Genomic DNA, 18,791 nt, shown 5'->3' with positions numbered 1-18,791 from the left:
AGACTGAAAGTTCATCAAGTCCAGTATCCTGTTTTCAATAGTGGCCAGTCCAGGTCACAAGTACCTGGCAAGATCCCAAAAGAGTAAATCAGATTGTATTTATTTATTTAGATTTTGCTCACACCTTTTTCAGTAGTAGCTCAAGGTGAGTTACATTTATGTACACTGGGTATTTCTGTCCCTGGAGGGCTCACAATCTAAGTTCATACCTGAGGCAATGGAGGGTTAAGTGACTTGCCCAAGATCACAAGGAGCAGAAGTGGGTTTTGAACTGGCCACCTCTGGATGTCAAGACTGGTGCTCTAACCACTAGGCCACTCCTAGAAATAAGCAGTATATTTTCCCAAGTCCATCTTAATAATGGCTTATGGATTTTTCTTTTAGGAAATTCAAATCTTTTTTAAACCCTGCTAAGCTAACCGCCTTCACCACATTCTCTGGCAGTGAATTCCAGAGTTAAATTACATGCTGAGCGAAGAAATATTTTCTCACATTTGTTTTAAATTTACTACTTAGTAGCTTCATTGCATGCCCCCTAGACCTTTTATTTTTGGAAAGAGTAAACAATTGATTCACGTCTATACATTCCAGTCCATTCATTACTTTATAGATCTTTATCATATCACCCCATAGCCGTCTCTTCTCCAAGTTGAAGAGCCCTAGCTTCTTTAGCCTTTCCTCATAGGGAAGTCATCCCATTCTCTTTATCATTTTGTCGCCCTTCTGTGTACCTCTGTGACCAGAATTGCCTACAGTATTTGAGCTGTGATCGCAACATGGACCAATACAAAGGCATTATATTATTCTCAACTTTGTTTTCCATTCCTTTTCTTATAATTCCTAACATTCTATTTGCTTTCTTAGCCATCACTGCACACTGAGCAGAGGGTTTCAACATGTCATCAACAATGCCAGATCTTTTTCCTGGGTGGTGATTCCTAATTCCACATTGAGCCTGCAAATAGGTGGGAAAATGTGGGATACAAGTGCAATAAATAATGTGGAACCTCACATCATGTAGCTAAAGTTTGGGTTCCTCTTTTCTACATACATCGCTTTGCACTTGCTCACATTAAATGTCATCTGCCATTTGGATGCCCAGTCTCCCAGTCTTGCAGTTTTTCACAATCTTCTTGTGATTTAACAACTTTGAATAATTTTGTGTCAACAGCAAATTTCATTACCACAGTAGTTATTCCCATCTCTTGATTATTTATAAATATGTTAAAAAGCAGCAGTCCTAGCACAGACCCCTGAGGAACCCCACTTTCCACCCTTCTCCATTGAGAATACTAAAGCATGTTTAAAAATAACACATTAAAAAGCATTTAAAAAACACATTTGTGTACTGTTGTAAACAGTGTTTATTAAAGGGTTGGGAAAGGACAAAATCAGGTCAGCTATTGCCATTTTGAATGGCAGAGCCTTTGGGACAGGAGTGACTGGGATTGTTCATGCTTCCAACAACAAACGCATTGTGACCTGACAACACAGACTATGGTTTGGTGGGGACCAGATTGGGGGCTGAGGTATCTCAGGAAGAGGGAATTGGAACCTTTCTGAGGGAAGGAGTTCAATAGAAATCAAACAAAATAAAACATGGAAAAGAAAATAAGATGATACCTTTTTTATTGGACATAACTTAATACATTTCTTGATTAGCTTTCGAAGGTTGCCCTTCTTCGTCAGATCGGAAATAAATAAATGTGCTAGCTGACAGTGTATATAAGTGAAAACATTCAAGCATTACTATGACAGTCTGACAGGGTGGGAGGATGGGGGTGAGTAGGAGGTATGCATGGGGACATCAAAGCATATCATTGATATTCTAACAGGATACTCCTCTACTTATGAGGGAAGGAGAAAATCTGTGGTGGAGGTGGGAGGGCTGCCTAAGGCTAGCAGTTCTTTTGTTCTTGGAGAGGGGGAGGGCCAAGATGCCAGCATCAATAGATTGACTACACCTCTTAATACAAACTGTGAAATTTAACATGATTTGTGTTATGCCATTTTAATATTAATGAACTCTTTGGCATACAGTTCTCATTGTAGGGATATATTTTAGCATTATCAGCAACAAATCTGATTTTAACGCTCCTTAGCATATAAACCCCTCAGGGCATCATGCCAGGCAAAATTCAGTTATCATAGTCGTAGCACAATGCCGATATCCAGCGTTCAAATGATAAGTGAATGAAGCCTTTTTGAGTTGCAAATCACACAGCTGTCACATATTAGCAACTAAAAATGTACTGCATGAGTAGTAATTTTTAGCACTAGCAAGACAGTCACAAGTGATACTGTTTGCTCAGACATCTGTATCACTGCACAGCATATCAAATTAAAGTGTTTGTGTAGCATTTAATCCATTCATGTTCTGATTAAACTACAATTTTCAAAAACTGTGCGGGGTAAGTGCATATTCCACAGTAGTTCTCAATGGGGAAAGCATGAGCATACTTTCCCAATGTAACTTAAACTTAGGGCTCCTTTTACTAAGGTTCACTAATGAATTTAGTTTGCTGAACGATTATCGCATGCTAAATGCTAAGAAGCCCATTTTATTCCTATTTAGCATGTACTAATTATTAGCATGCACTAAATCTGTTAGCACACCTTAGTAAAAGGGCCCCTTAATCAAGAAAAAACTATCTGTAAAGATTTGCAACTGCTTGTTCTGTGGATACTTTTTCTCGCTAAAACAATGCATGTAATTTTGTAAATGTAAAACTACACTACACATGAAGCCCTATTTTCGTACGACATCTAAGTAGGAATTGGGAAATCCAGGTCAGGATTTTCAGTTATCCTGAGTATTTACTAAAGGCTGTGCTGCATATGGAGCCTTTTGGAAACTACATACAATAGAAGCCTCAATTCCACCCTCCCCCCCCCCCCCCCCCCCAAAAAAAAGAAGTGACAATCACTTGAAGCTTTACATATCTAAGTGCCAAACTAGCACTATATATATGTAAATGTCAGATTTCAGAAGGCTTGTACCTAAAAGAGTGAGCAGGGGTAAATGCCAAAATAGGAATTCTCCGAGGACAAGCAGGCTTCTATCTTCTCACAAGTGGGTGACGCGGATTCGCGTCACCCAGTCCAGCATTTGCCATAGTAAAAAAGAAAGCTTTGTGAAGCACGAGCACCTTCCCGCCTGTCGCGTGAACATGATCTTCTCATTTTATCTGGTTTTAAGTTTCATTATTTTTTTCATCGTCATTGGGCTGATTTCAAGCCATGACTTTGGTCAGGTTTGTCCCTTTATTTTTCTTCGTGCCTTGCCTCTTATAGCCGACAAAGTTTTTCCATCCAGGTCCACGAAGATTTCCAGTGGCTTCAAGCGCTGTACTGGTGCGGTCGGACTATCTCAGGAAAGGACACCCATTCTTGGTGTCTTCAGTGTCTAGGGTCCGACCATAGCCTTGCTAACTATGTTCTCTGTCATCACATGAAGAAGAGGACTCAGGTTTTCTGAGAGGCTCAACGAGAGAGGATTTTTTGAGCCAATTCTGGTTCCTCAACATTGGCATCAAGGTCGGAGGTGTCGGCACTGACGTCACGCATCACACTGGCATCAGGAGCGTCGGTAAGCATGGCTGCTTCTAGACCCTTAGACACTGGTAGCAGTGAAGCATCGAGTGGGTATCCACCTGTCTCGAGGCCTCCTGCTGTGCAGGCCCCCCAGGACCGTCTGTCATCGTAACCGACCCCGAGGCGATGTGTGGATTTGACGTTGTCCTTGTCAGCACTGAGTAGCCTTGGTGATACACTTCGGGCGAAGGCCAAGAAGCATAATCATCAGTCATCCTGGATGCATGGTGCCAGGAGCTCTGGGGCATCAAAGGATTCAGCACCCAAGAAGTGTCGGTGCCGGGAGGAACACTCCCCCTCCATACAGGTGGTGCCGATGCACCTAACTCCAAGCAGCTGAGATCCCATTCCTGCATCAACCCCAGCGGTTCTGCAACATACGCCTCAACCGACAACCCAGCTTTTCCTGCTGTCGGCCTCAATGAGCACTTCCGAGTTTTGCTCCCTGAGCTGCCGGATGGCTTTATACATTGGGGCGCATTGGTATCGGGGGTGCTTGCGACTACCCTACCTCCCGTTGTGGCCCCACCTGGCCCTCAGCCTGTGATGCAGCCTCCGACACCGCCGGCACCACTTGTGACCCTGGTGTTGACTGCCACCCAAGCCGGCACTCCCTTGATGTCGGAGGAAGCTTCGCTGGAGTTGAGATGGGAGTTGACTTCTCAACACCGCTCTCGAGGACATGGTTCCTCGGCACCGAGTCAGATTCAGAATTGGCAATCCCATATGGAGGTACTCTCTGACACCGAAGAGAAGCGTTCATAGGATTCAGAGGAGGATCCCAGATATTTTTCCTCAGATGAGTCTTATGGGTTTACCTCTGAACCCTCCCCTCCACCTGAAAGGAGGTCTCCGCCGGAGAGCCTTTCATTTCAATCTTTTGTAAATTAAATGGCTGAGGACATTCTATTTCCTTTGGAAGGGGAGGATGAGCCCAGGGCCAAGATGCTCAAGGTCCTGGACTATGCATCTCCTCCTAAGGAGGCTGTGACTGCACCACTCCACGAGGTACTCCACAAATTCCTTGTCTGGAACTGGGAGTCCCCTCTGTCTGTTCCTGTTATGCCCACAGTACATCTGGTTTTGATAGGCCTCAGTTGCCTCACAATTCCATGGGGGTGGAATCTGCTCTCAACAGAGCCAGGAGTTCCATGGACTATGCCTCGGTGCCTCCAGTCAGAGAAGCTAGAACCTTGGATTCTTTTGGGAGGAAGATGTACCAGGCTTCAATGCTGATCTCCCGCATACAATCCTACCAGTTCTTTACGAGTGTCTACTTGTGAAACTTGGTGCAACAGCTGTCAGACTTTTTTGGCACGGTCCCTCCGAAGCATGCTGAGCCTTTTTGCCAGTTGGTCAAGCTTCAGAAGGCTTGTCAAAAGTTCTTGGCCAGGGGCACTTACAACAGTTTTGGTGTGGCATCTAGGATCTCTGCTGAAAGTATAGCAATGCGCAGACTCTCATGGCTGCATGTTTCTGACTTGGAACACTCTGTTCAGCAGCAGTTGTTGGATGCCCCTTGCCAGGAGGATAACCTTTTGGAGAGAAAGTTGAGGAGGTCACTGACCAAATCAAGAAACACAATGATACAATATCTTCTCTCTCTTGCCGGGTGCCTTCTGCATCAACCTCCTCAGCTAGGAGGACTTTTGGCAAGCCAAGGAGGAGTTCCTATTACTATCCTAGGTGTAGGTATAACTCTTTGACTCACCAGCCTACTCATGCTCAGCCCCAGCGCGCTCATTCACGTCAACAGCGTGTGCCTAAGGACTCTGCTGCTTCCCAGGCAAAGCAAGGGATGAGCTTTTGACTGTCTCCAGCAGAGCATAGCTGCAGTAAAGTGTCTGTCCCAGATGACTTGCCGGTCAGGGGGAGGCTAAACTTTTTTCACCAAAGGTGGCCTCTTATAACTTCCAACTGGTGGGTTCTTCAAATAGTCCGTCTTGGATACACCCTCAGTTGGCATCTCAAACCTCCAAATTGTCCACCGAGAGCTCATTCATTCAGCTCTCAGCACAGGCATGTACTTGCAGAGGAATTCTGCTACTACGTCTAGTAGTACACATTATATTCTGGTACTTTCTCTGTCCCCAGAGAGCTCACAATCTAAGTTTTTGTTACCTGGGGCAATTGAGGGTTAAGTGACTTTCCCAGGGTCACAAGGAGCTGCAGTGGGAGTCAAACCCAGGTTGTCAGGACCAAAGCCTGCTGCACTAACCTTTAGGCCACTCCTCCACCCTTCTAAAGGCCCATGCGATCAAACCTGTTCCACCAGGGAAAGAAAGGCAGGTATTTATTCCAGATACTTCCTTGTGCAGAAAAAGACATGGGGGATATGTCCTATCCTAGAACTAAGAGCTCTGAACAAATTCCTCATCCGAGAAAAACTCAGGATGGTTTCCCTTGGCACCCTTCTCCCAGTGATTCAGAAAAATGATTGGCTATGCTCTCTGGGCTTAAAGGATGCATATACTCATATCCCGATACTTCCTGCAGACTGGAAGTATCTTCGATTTCAGCTGGGAACACATCACTTTCAGTACCGCATGTTGCCTTTTGGTCTCATATCAGCTCCCAGTGTTTTCACCAAGTGACAAGCGGTAGTTGCAGCATTGCTACACAGAATCAGAGTCCATGTGTTCCCATATCTCGACGATTGGCTGATGAAGAGCACTCAGAGGATGGTGCTCGGGAGTCCTTGCGGATGACTATTCGGGTGCTCGAGCTACTAGGGTTCGTTTTAAACTACCTTAAGTGTCATCTCCACCCTGTCCAGTGATTGGAGTTCTTTGGAGCTCTGCTCGACACACGGAGAGTTCGAGCCTACCTCCTAGAAATGAGAGCAGACAATCTTGTCTTGCTTGTGTCCAAGGTTCGTGTTTCTCAGCAGGTCACAGCTCAGCAGATGTTGAGATTGTTGGGTCACATGGCTTCAACAGTGTACGTTACACCTATGACACGTCTTCACGTGAGATCAGCTCAATGGACCCTGGCTCCTCAGTGGTATCAAGCCACAGGGAGTCTAGAAGATGTCATCCAAGTGTCACCAGTGGTGACAATTTGATCCAATTTGACTCTGGGAATTCCATTCCAAATTCCTCAGCCACAAAAAGTGCTAACGATGAATACTTCTCTCTCTCTGGGATGGAGAGCTCATGTAGATCGGCTTCACACCCAAGGTGTTTGGTCCACCAAGGAAATGAATCTTCAGATCAATCTCAATCAGAGCTCTAGGCACTCTGGAACCCTCTAAAGGCTTTCAGAGATCGGCTATCTCGTCAAATTGTACTCATTCAGACAATCAGGTTGCAATGTATTCTGTGAACAAGTAGGGGGACACTGGATCACACCTTCTGTGTCAGGAGGCTATCCGGATTTGGCATTGGGCTCGCCAGCATGGCATGTTTCTTCAGGCCACTTATCTGGCAGGCAAAAACAATACCCTGGCTGACAGGCTGAACAGTATAATGCAACCGCACGAATGGTCTCTCAATATGGGCATAGCCCGTAAGATCTTCCGAGCATGGGGCACCCCCTTTTTGCCACTCAAATCAACCACAAGAGCCCTCAGTTCTGTTCCAGGCTTCAGGCCCATGACAGGCTAGCATCAGATGCCTTCCTCCTCAGTTGGAGGACAGGTCTTCTGTTTGCATATCCTCTAGTGGGGAAGACTTTGTTGAAACTCATTCAAGACCACAGAACTATGATTCTGATTGTACCATACTGGCCACGGCAGATATGGTTCCCTCTTCTTCTGGAGTTATCCTCCAAAGAGCCATGGAGATTGGAGTGTTTTCTGACCCTCATCACGCAGAATGAGTGGTCACCTCCACATCCCAACCTCCAGTCTCTGGCTTTCACAGCTTGGATGTTGAGAGCTTAGAATTTGCTTCCTTAGGTTTCTCGGAAGGTGTCTCCTGTGTCTTGCTGGTTTTCAGGAAAGATTCCACTAAGAGGTGTTACTCTTTTAAATGGAGGAGGTTTGGCGTCTGGTGTGAGAGCAAGACCTTAGATCCCCTTACTTGCCCTTCAAAGACCCTGCTTGAATACCTTCTACACCTATCAGAGTCTTAGTGCAATTAGTGCAACTTCTGTGTTGGGATAACAGACTTAAAATAGACAGACTATACCTAAATATTGTAGTTCATTCAAAATTCAAATAGAACCATAATATTTGTTTTCCTGAAAATGTGAAATTTTAAATAGCTGGAGCCTCAAATCTCCTGATAGGGGAAATCACTGATATTATACCACCCTCTATCACACATAGGAGTCCTTTCTTATCATTGGTTCCTACAAGGGAAAAAATGAATCAGTGTAAAAGAATGTCTGATTCCAAAAAATCCTCACAACACTTATATGAAAAACAGGATAAGAACATAAGAACAGCCACACTGGGTCAGACCAATAGTCCATCTAGCCCAGTATCCTGTGTCCAACAGTGGCCAATCCAGGTCATAAGTACCTGGCAAAAACCCAGTTAGTAGCAACATTCCATGCTACCAATCCCAGGAACAAGCAGTGGCTTCCCCATGTCTGTCTAAATAGAAGACTATGGATTTTTCTCCAGGAACTTGTCCAAACCTTTTTTAAACCCAGATACACTAACCACTGTTACTATATCCTCCGGCAAAGAGTTCCAGAGCTTAACTATTCGTTGAGTGAAAAAATATTTCCTCCTATTTGATTTAAAAGTATTTCCATGTAACTTCCTTGAGTGTCCCCTAGTCTTTGTACTTTTGGCACAAGTAAAAAATTGATTTACTTCCACTCGTTCTACACCACTGAGGATTTTGTAGACTTGAATCATATCTCCCCTCATCCGTCTGTTTTCTAAGCTTAAGATCCCTAACCTCTTTAGCCTTTCCTCATGTGAAAGAAGTTCCATCCCCTTTATCATTTTGGTCGCTCTTCTTTGAACCTTTTTTAATTCCGCTATATCTTTTTTGAGATACGTTGACCAGAATTGAACACAGTACTCAAGGTGAGGTTGCACCATGGAGCGATACAGAGGCATTATAGTATTTTCGGTCTTATATTCACCATCCCTTTCCTGATAATTCCTTGCTCCCATTTGCTTTTTTGAGCAGAAGATTTCAGCGTATTATCTACAACGACACCTAGATCTTTTTCTTGGGTGCTAACCTCCAAGATGGACCCTAGCATCAGGTAACTATGATTCAGATTATTCTTTCCAATGTGCATCACCTTGCATTTGTCCACATTAAATTTCATCTGCCATTTGGATGCCCAGTCTTCCAATTTCCTAAGGTCTTCCTGCAATATTTCACAGTCCACACATCTTTTAACAACCTTGAATAGTTCTGTGTCATCTGCAAATTTAATCATCTCACTCGTCGTTCCGAGTTCCATATCATTTATAAACATGTTAAATAGCACCAGTCCCAGTACTGATCCCTGTGGCACTCCACTGTTCACCCTTCTCCATTGAGAGAAATGACCATTTAACCCTACTATCTGTTTTCTGTCCAATAACCAGTTCCTAATCCACACCAGAACATTGCCTCCTATCCCATGACTTTTTAATTTTCTCAGGCGTCTCTCATAAGGAACTTTATCAAAAGCTTTCTGAAAATCTAGATCAACTACATTAACCGACTCACCTTTATCCACATGTTTATTCATGCCTTCAAAGAAATGAAACAAACTGATGAGGCAGGACTTCCCTTCGCTGAACCCATGCTGACTCTGTCCCATTAAACTATGTTTGTCTATATGTTCCATAATGTTATTCTTTTGTAATAGCTTCCACTTGCCCGGCACAGATGTAAGGCTTATCAGTTTGTAATTTCCTCGATCACCCCTGGAACCGTTTTAAAAAATCGGCGTCACATTGGCCACCCTCCAATCTTCAGGTACTATGGATGAGTTATTACTAACAGCAGATCACCAATTTCGTGCTTGAGTTCTTTGAGTACGCTTGGATGTATGCCATCCATTCCAGGTGATTTACTATTCTTTAATTTGTTGATTTGGCTCAATACATCTTCAGGTTCTCCGAGATTTCTTTCAGTTCCTCTGCTTCATCACCCTTGAAAACCATTTCCACTACTTTCAGATCAAACGAATAAATATGCTTCTGTATAAAAAAAAAATCAAACAACCTCAAAAATTGATAAAAGAAATGCAGAAAAAGCATGCCAGCTTATTACAAAAGCCACTAGTAAAAATATGTGCACTTATCTGACAAACAGCAGCACTGCTCTTTATAATCTTCCAGCGTCACTCTCCAGTGTCTCCCATTTCTTCTGTTACTCCCACATGTGCCATCACTATGCTGTGTTCTGCCCTTCAGCCAAATTCCGAAATAATTTGTTTCACTATTCAGTTATGTTTCTTAAGGAAGAATTTATTATCAACTCGAAATTACAATCTTGAAAACACGTAAATTCCTGAAAACATGCACTGTGAACTAACTTGCTTTCTTTTACCTACCAAATCAACTTACTAGGGCTTAAATAATGCGAGACATGTACAATCAAGTAAACTGAACAACTTCCCTGCAGATGCTTCCACTGCTCAACTTTCATCACAGTAACTCTAACCAGTTACAATAATAATCACTTTTAACAGAATATGTTAATACATTTTTGGACCATCAGCTTGATATTCACTCCAACAGGCAGTTAGGTACTGCTTATGAATGTCTTTCATCATCATTGGTCCTTAAGTCTTTTTATAAATATATTTCTCTTACCATTGCATATATTGCATATCTTGCATTTTATATTCTTAGTAATTGAAAGAAGTACTTAGCTTTTGTACAATGGACACACTGCCGACATGGCTAAGTTTTGATAGCTTCTTTAGGGAAGCGGTCCACTGAAAATAAAACATTCCACATTACAAGTCTCCATATAAAGTCCATATTAAGTTATCTTCAAAATATAAAATTACAATCCAGTGAAAGCAGACAGTTGTTGAGTTTACTTTCTTTTACCTACCTGCAGGGCAGGCAGTGTTCAAAAAGCCATCTTACCTGAATAGCCATTTACATGGGTAAAATGGCTTTTGAAACTTTTTCCCCCAAATAGTATGATGTTCATTTCTTTTGTATTTTCATTTTCTCTTTAACTTGAGTACAAGTACATTTGTAAAGAAGAAAACATAACTGAGCCAATTTTCAAATCTACATATGTGGCCAACATTGCTTGTTGGTAGCCTAGCTAATTGTTTTTAATTTTCCAGCATGTGCGTCAGAACTTTGGATTGTATAACTTGCTACACAGTCAAATGTTATGTTTAAAGTAGTATGATGTTCTTTTCATAAATGTTTTTAGCCACATAGCGCCTGCCATGGTGGGAATCTGTGGGATATAAATGTTCTAAATTAAAAAATATATATCCTATATAATAAAATGCACCTCCAACGTTCTGAAGCCAAGAAAGTGAAGCCTTGAAGCATTCCTGCAACGTTCCAGAACTACGTGTCGTCAATTGAGGAGATGGAGCCTTACAGAGCGCACGAATGCTTCAAGGCTTGAAGGCTTCAGAACGTTGGAGGTGCGTTTTGTTATATAGGATGGTCGGTGCTTTTGTGTAGCACATGGGGGGAATTTAATATATGCTGATTAAAGTGGAAGAGTGTCTGGAGGGGGGGCAGGGGAGATAGGACAATTGCTGGGTGGCTGGAGGGGGGCAGGGGACAGGAGAATCGCTGGGTGGCTAAGGGGGGGGCAGGGAACAGAGGAGACTCGCTAGGTGGCTGAGGGGGGGCAGGGGACAGAGGAGACTCGCTGGGTGGCTGGAGGGGTGCAGGGGACAGAGGAGCATCGGTGAGTGGCTGGAGGGGGGCAAGGGAAAAAGTAGAATGGCTGGGTGGCTGGACGGGGAACAGGGGAGAGAGGAGAATCGCTGGGTGGTTGGAGGGGGTACAGAGGAGACACACTCGCACCCAGCAGTCTCACTCTCTCTCTATCACACACACACACTTGCACATTCACTCTCTCTCTCTCACCCACAGTCAATCTCACACATACTCTCTCAAACACTCCGAGGAAAACCTTGCTAGCGCCTGTTTCATTTGTGTCAGAAACGGGCCTGTTTTACTAGTATATATATATATTGACTTGGCGTAGGCTATGATGGGGCCAGAAGTTGTATAGAGAATGATGATATTTAGCCACTGTCTTATACATTCAAATTACATTATAGAAATGGAAATGGGACTTGATATACCGCCTTTCTGAGGTTTTTGCAACTACATTCAAAGCGGTTTACATATATTCAGGTACTTATTTTGTGCCATTATGTGTAACCAACCCATGTGAAGTTATGCTGCACTTGCAGACTTGAACGAATAGCTAGACACAAAATATATACAACTATACGAATATATTACCCGTATATTTTTATGCATGGCAGACCACTGAATATTTACCCTGTATGCCTCTCCTAGAAAATCATTTACCTGTTCATTATTTACCAATTCAGTAGTTCACATGGGAGCAAGTGTAACACAAAATCTGATATTTGATTCTAACCTTATGTGACAATAAATTGCCTTCTGCATAAACATGATATTAAAAAGGGAACAGTGCTTTTTAATGAATTAAACATAAGTTGTGATTGTATTATGAGCAGCATCGGAGGAAATGTAGAAGTCTGTAAGGTATTTTCATGAGCTCTGCTGATCTCAATGCTAAGGCTGTTTTCAACTAATTATGTCCCCATCTGTCTTTCAGGTAAAACCAACTGAAAACTCTGTATGTTTCGGAGCCCTTCTGTTTCTATACACGGGTGATTTTTATCTGAACATTAAGTTTCACGATGACAACTCCAGCAGGGAGCTTCCCCTATCTTGGTTCTGTCTACCAAGTGTGCACATTCGTGCCTTCAATCCCGTGCTCCATACACAGTTTTAAATATAAAACCTGATTATGTATAGGAATGCCTGAGACATCCTTAAATCAGTTCTCCTCCTGCCAAAGTCTTGCGCCTTTTTGAATGTTGTCAAAATTCAGAACAGCCTTTAATGCTATTTGGCTGCTGTAGAAGCAGTTCTTATTGTTCCATGATGGATAAGTTGAACTTCACGTAGAATCCTATCACAACTTTCTCTTCAAATTCTATGTAGAGCTGTTACCATATACTGGGCTATATAGAAAAGTTTAATTAACCCTCAGTATGGATTTTCTTCTATATTCTGCAGAAAGTATCGGTAGGTTACATAGCTGAAAACCTTAAATTAACCAATACAATGGACCAGCTCTGGGTTTTCAGTCAAATATGGCATCCCATAGGGCTGAAACTTTGTATCAAGCTGTCTGTGAATATTGCTGAAAGCAAGGCAAGGTGGAAGACAGCAAGTGCGTGCAGAGTAGCATATCCCAGAATTGAGTCCATACTATTCCATGCCAATGAGATGAGTCAAAACAATTTAAGGTCCGGCACATGCCAACAATGTCAAACAGCCCATAAATACAGCATAGAATCAAAACGCCAAAACATGCCAAAATAAAAGAAAGATTAATGGTTCAGCATAAACTTGCAATATTTGTAGCCAGGTATCAGCAGGTCTAATTTTAGCTCCGCAGCTTTCAAATGGAGAGAAACTGATGTGGTAAAATCTAAAATTCATTTTGTACGCAGATAATCTTCAGACATTAAGACTGCAGGTGGTCTATTTCCAGTGCAGTATTATAAGCTTGTCACTCTGTATCAAGGGGATTTTCTGCAACTGAAAAGGTGTAATAATATAACAAACCTCTTGCACTAACCATGCCCTTCAACTTGAGGATCGCCAAAGTATTTTTTTTTCTAATATTGTCCGGAGAAAACTTTGGTCTCAGATCCATTGCCTTTTTTCTACCTGGGGTTTTCTCAGATGATGATCACTAGAGTAATGCAGTGGTTCCTGGAGGCCCCCCGGCCAGTCAGGTTTTCAGGATACCCACAATGAATAATCATGAGAGAGATTTGCATTCTGTAGAGGCAGTGCACGCAGATCTCTTTCATGAATATTCATTGTGGGTATTCTGAAAAGCTGACTTGGCTGGGGGGTGCCTCCAGGACCAGGTTTGGGAACCACTGGAGTAATGGAAGGAAATTGCAATATAGAAATGCAATCTGACTGAAAACATTCCATTAGCAAACATGATAGAATGAGCATGGAGAAAACCATTTGGTTTACCGGTGATGTCTTTGCCCTAATCCTGCAAATACTTATTATTAGAATAATAGCATTATACTTATTTTTAAAGTTTGCATGTCAGCATCTTTCAATATTAACAACTTAAGAAAATTAATGTCTGCAGGAACAAAATATGAAATACTTATATGTCAGTGGACTTCTGCTGACATAAAATATAACGATGACATCCATATTATACAGAATAGCTGGCTCTGGTGTTAATTGGATGATATGTTAAGGTAGTGCGTACAATCTTGGCAGTGTAAAATAACGTTTGATCTCAATGTAATATAATAATTTCTCATGACATATATAACTGCAGTCTAAGTAGAAGATAGTAACATAGTGGATGACAATGAATAAAGAGCAAAATGGCCCAGCTAGTGTTCCATTAATTATAACTTCATTTGAAAATATCAGTATGACAGTTATGGGGGTTTTGTGTAGAAATGGCTGTATTCAATGAAGTATTTTCTATACCTGCCTCACTTTGAGGATCATTTAGTAACAGTGTGTACTAACTGCTTATACTGTTAATGCACAAAATTTACAACAGGGTCCATTGCGTAAAATGGACCCTGCAGTAAATACCTCATGTTAGTACATTCTGTGAGTAAATGACCTTGTTTATGTTTAACCTGGACATAGGACTGCTGAGATGAATCCAGAGTCTGCTGGGGTTTGTTTACAAATTCTCTGAGTTTTCTTGAGTCCAAATGATTTCCAACATTCATCTCCAGAGCACAGGCACAGTCGAAGACCAGTCACGGGCGTTCCAAGCATTTCTGGACAATCCAGCATCCATGAAGACTAATGAGTTTCAAATGTTAAGGCATGCTTTCTATTATTCAGTCCCCAGAATTTGTACATATAGGCTTTAGCTGGAGCATGCTACATACACATCCATGTTCTTCTTTTATTTACTGTACTGTATGGTATAATTATGACTGTATTGGTAGGTGAACACATTGTAAACCCACTTATTGTGCTGTAGTTTTTCAGTAGAGAGAAGAATAAATAAACATCTTCATATAATATACTTGTGTATTTATCTGAATTTCTTGTCCTTGCTGTGTATGATATGTTTGTGTATTGCCAGAAAAGACTTTAACAAATCTGAAATGAAAAGACCAATTTTGTAGGAAGTGAAAGCTTTATGAGAGACTATTTATAGTCTTAATACAGCAGGCTTTGAAGAGCATCCGCAAAGAGATAATCTCAAATAAACCAATTTGAATCTATTTGTTTAAGGGTGCTTCTGCCAATTTGACTGTTCAGTGCAGTGAGGGTTCAACAAAATGTTTGTGTGTGTGTGTGTGTGAGGAAATTACTATAACGATTCAATCCATCTTCATCTATCCAGAGGCAAGATAGTTCTGCTAAACTGCACCCTTGCCCTACTTTGGGGGGAAGCTCCAGCATGAGTCATGCTAATTATACTACTAAGAATGGCAGTAACTGAAAATCTCTGGGGTTGAAACTTCTCTTCCATGCAGATGACCACAAAAGCAGTGGTACCACTGCTTTTATGAGCTGAAACGCCTCTATGCAGGTTACCTTTTATTTTCTTCCCCTCCTCTTGCCTCCAGGAACCATTTGTGCTTTTTCCCACTGTTTTAAATTCTACTACTAATATGTGATTATTACTACCTCTTCTGGAAGGGCATTCCAGGTATCCATTCTCTCTGTAAAAAAAAAAAAATACTTCCACAGAACTGCAACCACCCAAGCTAATTTAACATTTATTCCCTTAATGTTTTCATATCTAACTGTAAATGAGTCATAAAAGTTCACCTTTGGGTTTTATATCTGGAGTTCTGATGTCACCATATTGTGATGTTAAGTGGAACGTGTGGTTACAGCAAAAAGATGGGCATTATCCAAATGAATAAAAGGACTACTAACTCTATTCTGAAAGCAGAATACAAATTTCTAGTCTTAAGGAAAATAAAACATGATTAGAATATATATCTATATATATAAATATATAGATATAGGGTAAGACAAAAAAACAAGTAACTCCCTAGAGTTTTTTGTCATTTTCTCTGTAACCGTTTTGAATTTGAACAAGAAATGGTATGTACTTATTTAGTCATCACACTTATTTATTACTATTAAACAACATTTAATTATCTTAAGCTATATTGATGATACTGACATTTTAGCATTACTACCTAGCGATTTTTGCGCATTAAAAATGTTCGAGCTAAAACACAGTAAAATAGCATCATTCAAATGATACAATTAAACAATGGGTCAGAATTTTGCAGTCATTGTGAATGCTCAAAGTGTCCACCCCCAGCTTTAACACAGGCTTTCAGTGGCTTTGAGAAGTTCTTAGCAGCCTTGTCAATTTGTCCCTATGGCTGGCTGTCCTAGATCATCTACAGCACTTCCTTGAGTTCGGTGATTGACTGTGGGTGGAGCTTCTGATAGGCCTCCAACATTACTGCTCAGACAAAAGTCTACATCATTGTGATGTCATTAACAGTAAGCTGGTATCCCATTTTTTCCCAAATAATGGTTGTTTTACAGTGCAAACATTTTTGAACATGCGAAAATCACTGGGTGGTCATGCCAAAAAGTCTATAACTTCCACTCAGCACATAAATGTAGATACAAGAAATAAAGATGTAAAATTTCATGTTGATACTCCAAGCAGTTTATTTATTTACTAGGATTTATTTACCGCCTTTGAAGGAATTCACGCAGGGGTCCATTTACCAAGCTGCGGTAAAAAGGGCCGTGTGCTAGTAGCAAGGGCTGTTTTTGCAGTGGGCTGCAGCCCTTTTTACCGCAGCCAGGGCCACTGAGAGGCCGGGCCTGGGACAAGGCCGCCCCCTGGGCCCCGCCCCCACTGCCCCTCCAGGTTGTTGTCACACCCCCCTCTGAGGGGGGCCCAGTGCCACAGTCCCACCCGCCTCCGCCACCGGGCTGGGCCCCTTCCACCCAAACCCCTGCCAGCAGAAGTGCTGCCTTCTGACTCCGGCGTGCGCGGCCCACACAGACGCGCTCCTCTCAGCTTATCTTCGCTGCACTCTGCAGGGCTTCTGTGTGTGTTAGGGATCAGTCCAGCACCTCTCTCCCTTCCCTTCAGACCCCTCCTCCCCCAGCACATCTCTCCCCTCCAGCCACTCTGGAGACCCAGTATCTCTCTCTCTTCTCTCTAGCACGCCCTTCTAGAAGTCTAGCATCTTCCATCCAGTCCCCCTTCCCGTGGGTCAGCACCTCTATCCTTTCCCTCCAGCCCCCCTCCTTCTCCTGCAGGTACAGAACTTCTCTCCCTTTTCTCCGGTACAGCACCCTTTTATCTTCTTCCAGCTCCCTCCCTCTTCCCAAGAGTCTGACATTTCTCTGCCTTTTTCCCCTCTCTAACCCCTGCCGTGGTACTTCTACCTCATATTACTGGGCTGCCCAGCAGTGATTCACACAGGCCTGCTCTGGGGCCTTCTCTCTGCCGCATCCTGCCCTCTCTGATGCAATTTCCTGTTTATGTGAGGACCCTGTCTATGTAAGTTTGCGGATACATTGGAACCTACCAATGTCCTTCCTAAGCTCCATCCCTGTGTAAGTCTCCTTTGCATTTATGAACTAGGTAAGTTTGGTGCACTGTTGCATAAACTATTAGGAGTTCTGATTGATTCAGGTTTAAAATTTTGAGCTACATGTGAAGACTTTGTCTAACAAAAATGTTTTCGGATTACAGCAGCTAAAGCAATTCATTCTAAGCTCCAAGATAATTTTAGAATAGTGGCACAGACAGTTTTACGTCCATACTTGGATTACTGCAAATCACTATTTATGGGTCTTACAAAGGCTGCAGTTTTTGCAGAACACAGCTGCAAGATTGATCTATGGTGGTTGGGAAAAATATGAAAGAGCATCCCCCTTATTAAAAGAATTACGTGGAGGGGCATAATCGAAAGGGACGTCCAAGTTTTGATGAGCATGTCCTCGCAAAACGTCCCGATGAAGGAGCGGAGAAACCCGTATTATAGAAAAAAGATGGACGTCCATCTTTTGTTTCGATAATACAGTCAGGGACGTCCAGATCTTGAAATTTGGGTCATCCATAGAGATGGTCATCCCTAGACTTGGTTGTTTCTGATTTTCAGCGATAATGGAAACCAAGGACGTCCATCTCATAAACGACCAAATGCAAGCCATTTGGTCATGGGAGGAGCCAGCATTTGTAGTGCACTGGTCCCCCTGACATGCCAGGACACCAACCGGGCACCCTAGGGGGCACTGCAGTGGACTTCATAAATTGCTCCCAGGTACAAGCTCCCTTACCTGTGTGCTGAGCCCCCAACCCCCCCTAAAACCCACTACCCACAACTGTACACCACTACCATCCCCTTTCCATGTGCAATGATGAAGATAGTGTTAAACTATTATAGGAAGAAAGCTTTTCAATAATATCACAATACAACCAAAAAGAGGAGAAAAACCATGTGCTCATATCTCTGCGGCAACTGTTACATTTTGGGTTATTTATATTGTTCAAGTCTTTTGCATTTTTGATTTTCATTTTAATATATACATGCTAATGTCTTCTGACACCAGTTCAGTGTGCGTGCTAAACCATGATTCTATTTTTAGTACATGATAAACTGTTGTATCATATGCGCTAAACTTTATTGCATAGGAGACTTGTAAGGCAAATCCAACTCATTTTTATGATCAAAAATCAAGGGGTCAGTATTCAAAGACTTAGCTAGTGCATAAAGATAAGTGCAAATTTTATCCATTTATGTTTATGTCTGTGGTCCTAAATATAAATGGATAACTTACACATTTAAAGTTAGAACTGCTATTTGTGTGATGTCTCTAAATAGATAAATTGATCTAGACATTGGCTGAATTTTACCACCACAAGCATAAGCATAGGCCCCATCCCCACAATGCTCTTGGCCGTTCTGTTTCATAAATGGAAAACATTTGGACAGATACTGAGTTGTATGTCTAAAATGTATCCATTTTGTGGCTTCTAATATTTTTAGAAAAACATTTCTGAAGTCAGCATCTACATCGTGACTCTGCC

General features: G+C 42.1%; 1 protein-coding gene across 3 annotated transcripts in view; it reads left to right on the top strand.

Annotated features, from left to right (window-relative positions):
* The window catches only part of TRAPPC9 (trafficking protein particle complex 9), a 1,491,395-nt gene extending 1,477,842 nt beyond the window's left edge, over positions 1–13,553 (top strand). For all 3 annotated transcript variants that reach the window (XM_030219557.1, XM_030219566.1, XM_030219550.1), the window contains one exon: positions 12,300–13,553. In XM_030219557.1, the coding sequence (XP_030075417.1) occupies positions 12,300–12,479 (180 nt within the window). In that variant the 3' untranslated portion in view covers positions 12,480–13,553. The remainder of the gene's footprint in view (positions 1–12,299) is intronic.
* The last annotated feature ends 5,238 nt before the right edge of the window (positions 13,554–18,791 follow it).

The sequence above is a fragment of the Microcaecilia unicolor genome, chromosome 1 (genome assembly GCF_901765095.1).
Source record: "Microcaecilia unicolor chromosome 1, aMicUni1.1, whole genome shotgun sequence".
In the NCBI taxonomy this organism is placed as follows: Eukaryota; Metazoa; Chordata; class Amphibia; order Gymnophiona; family Siphonopidae; genus Microcaecilia; species Microcaecilia unicolor.
Note: the sequence above shows the minus strand (reverse complement) of the source record. Positions and strands in the feature narration are given on the sequence as shown.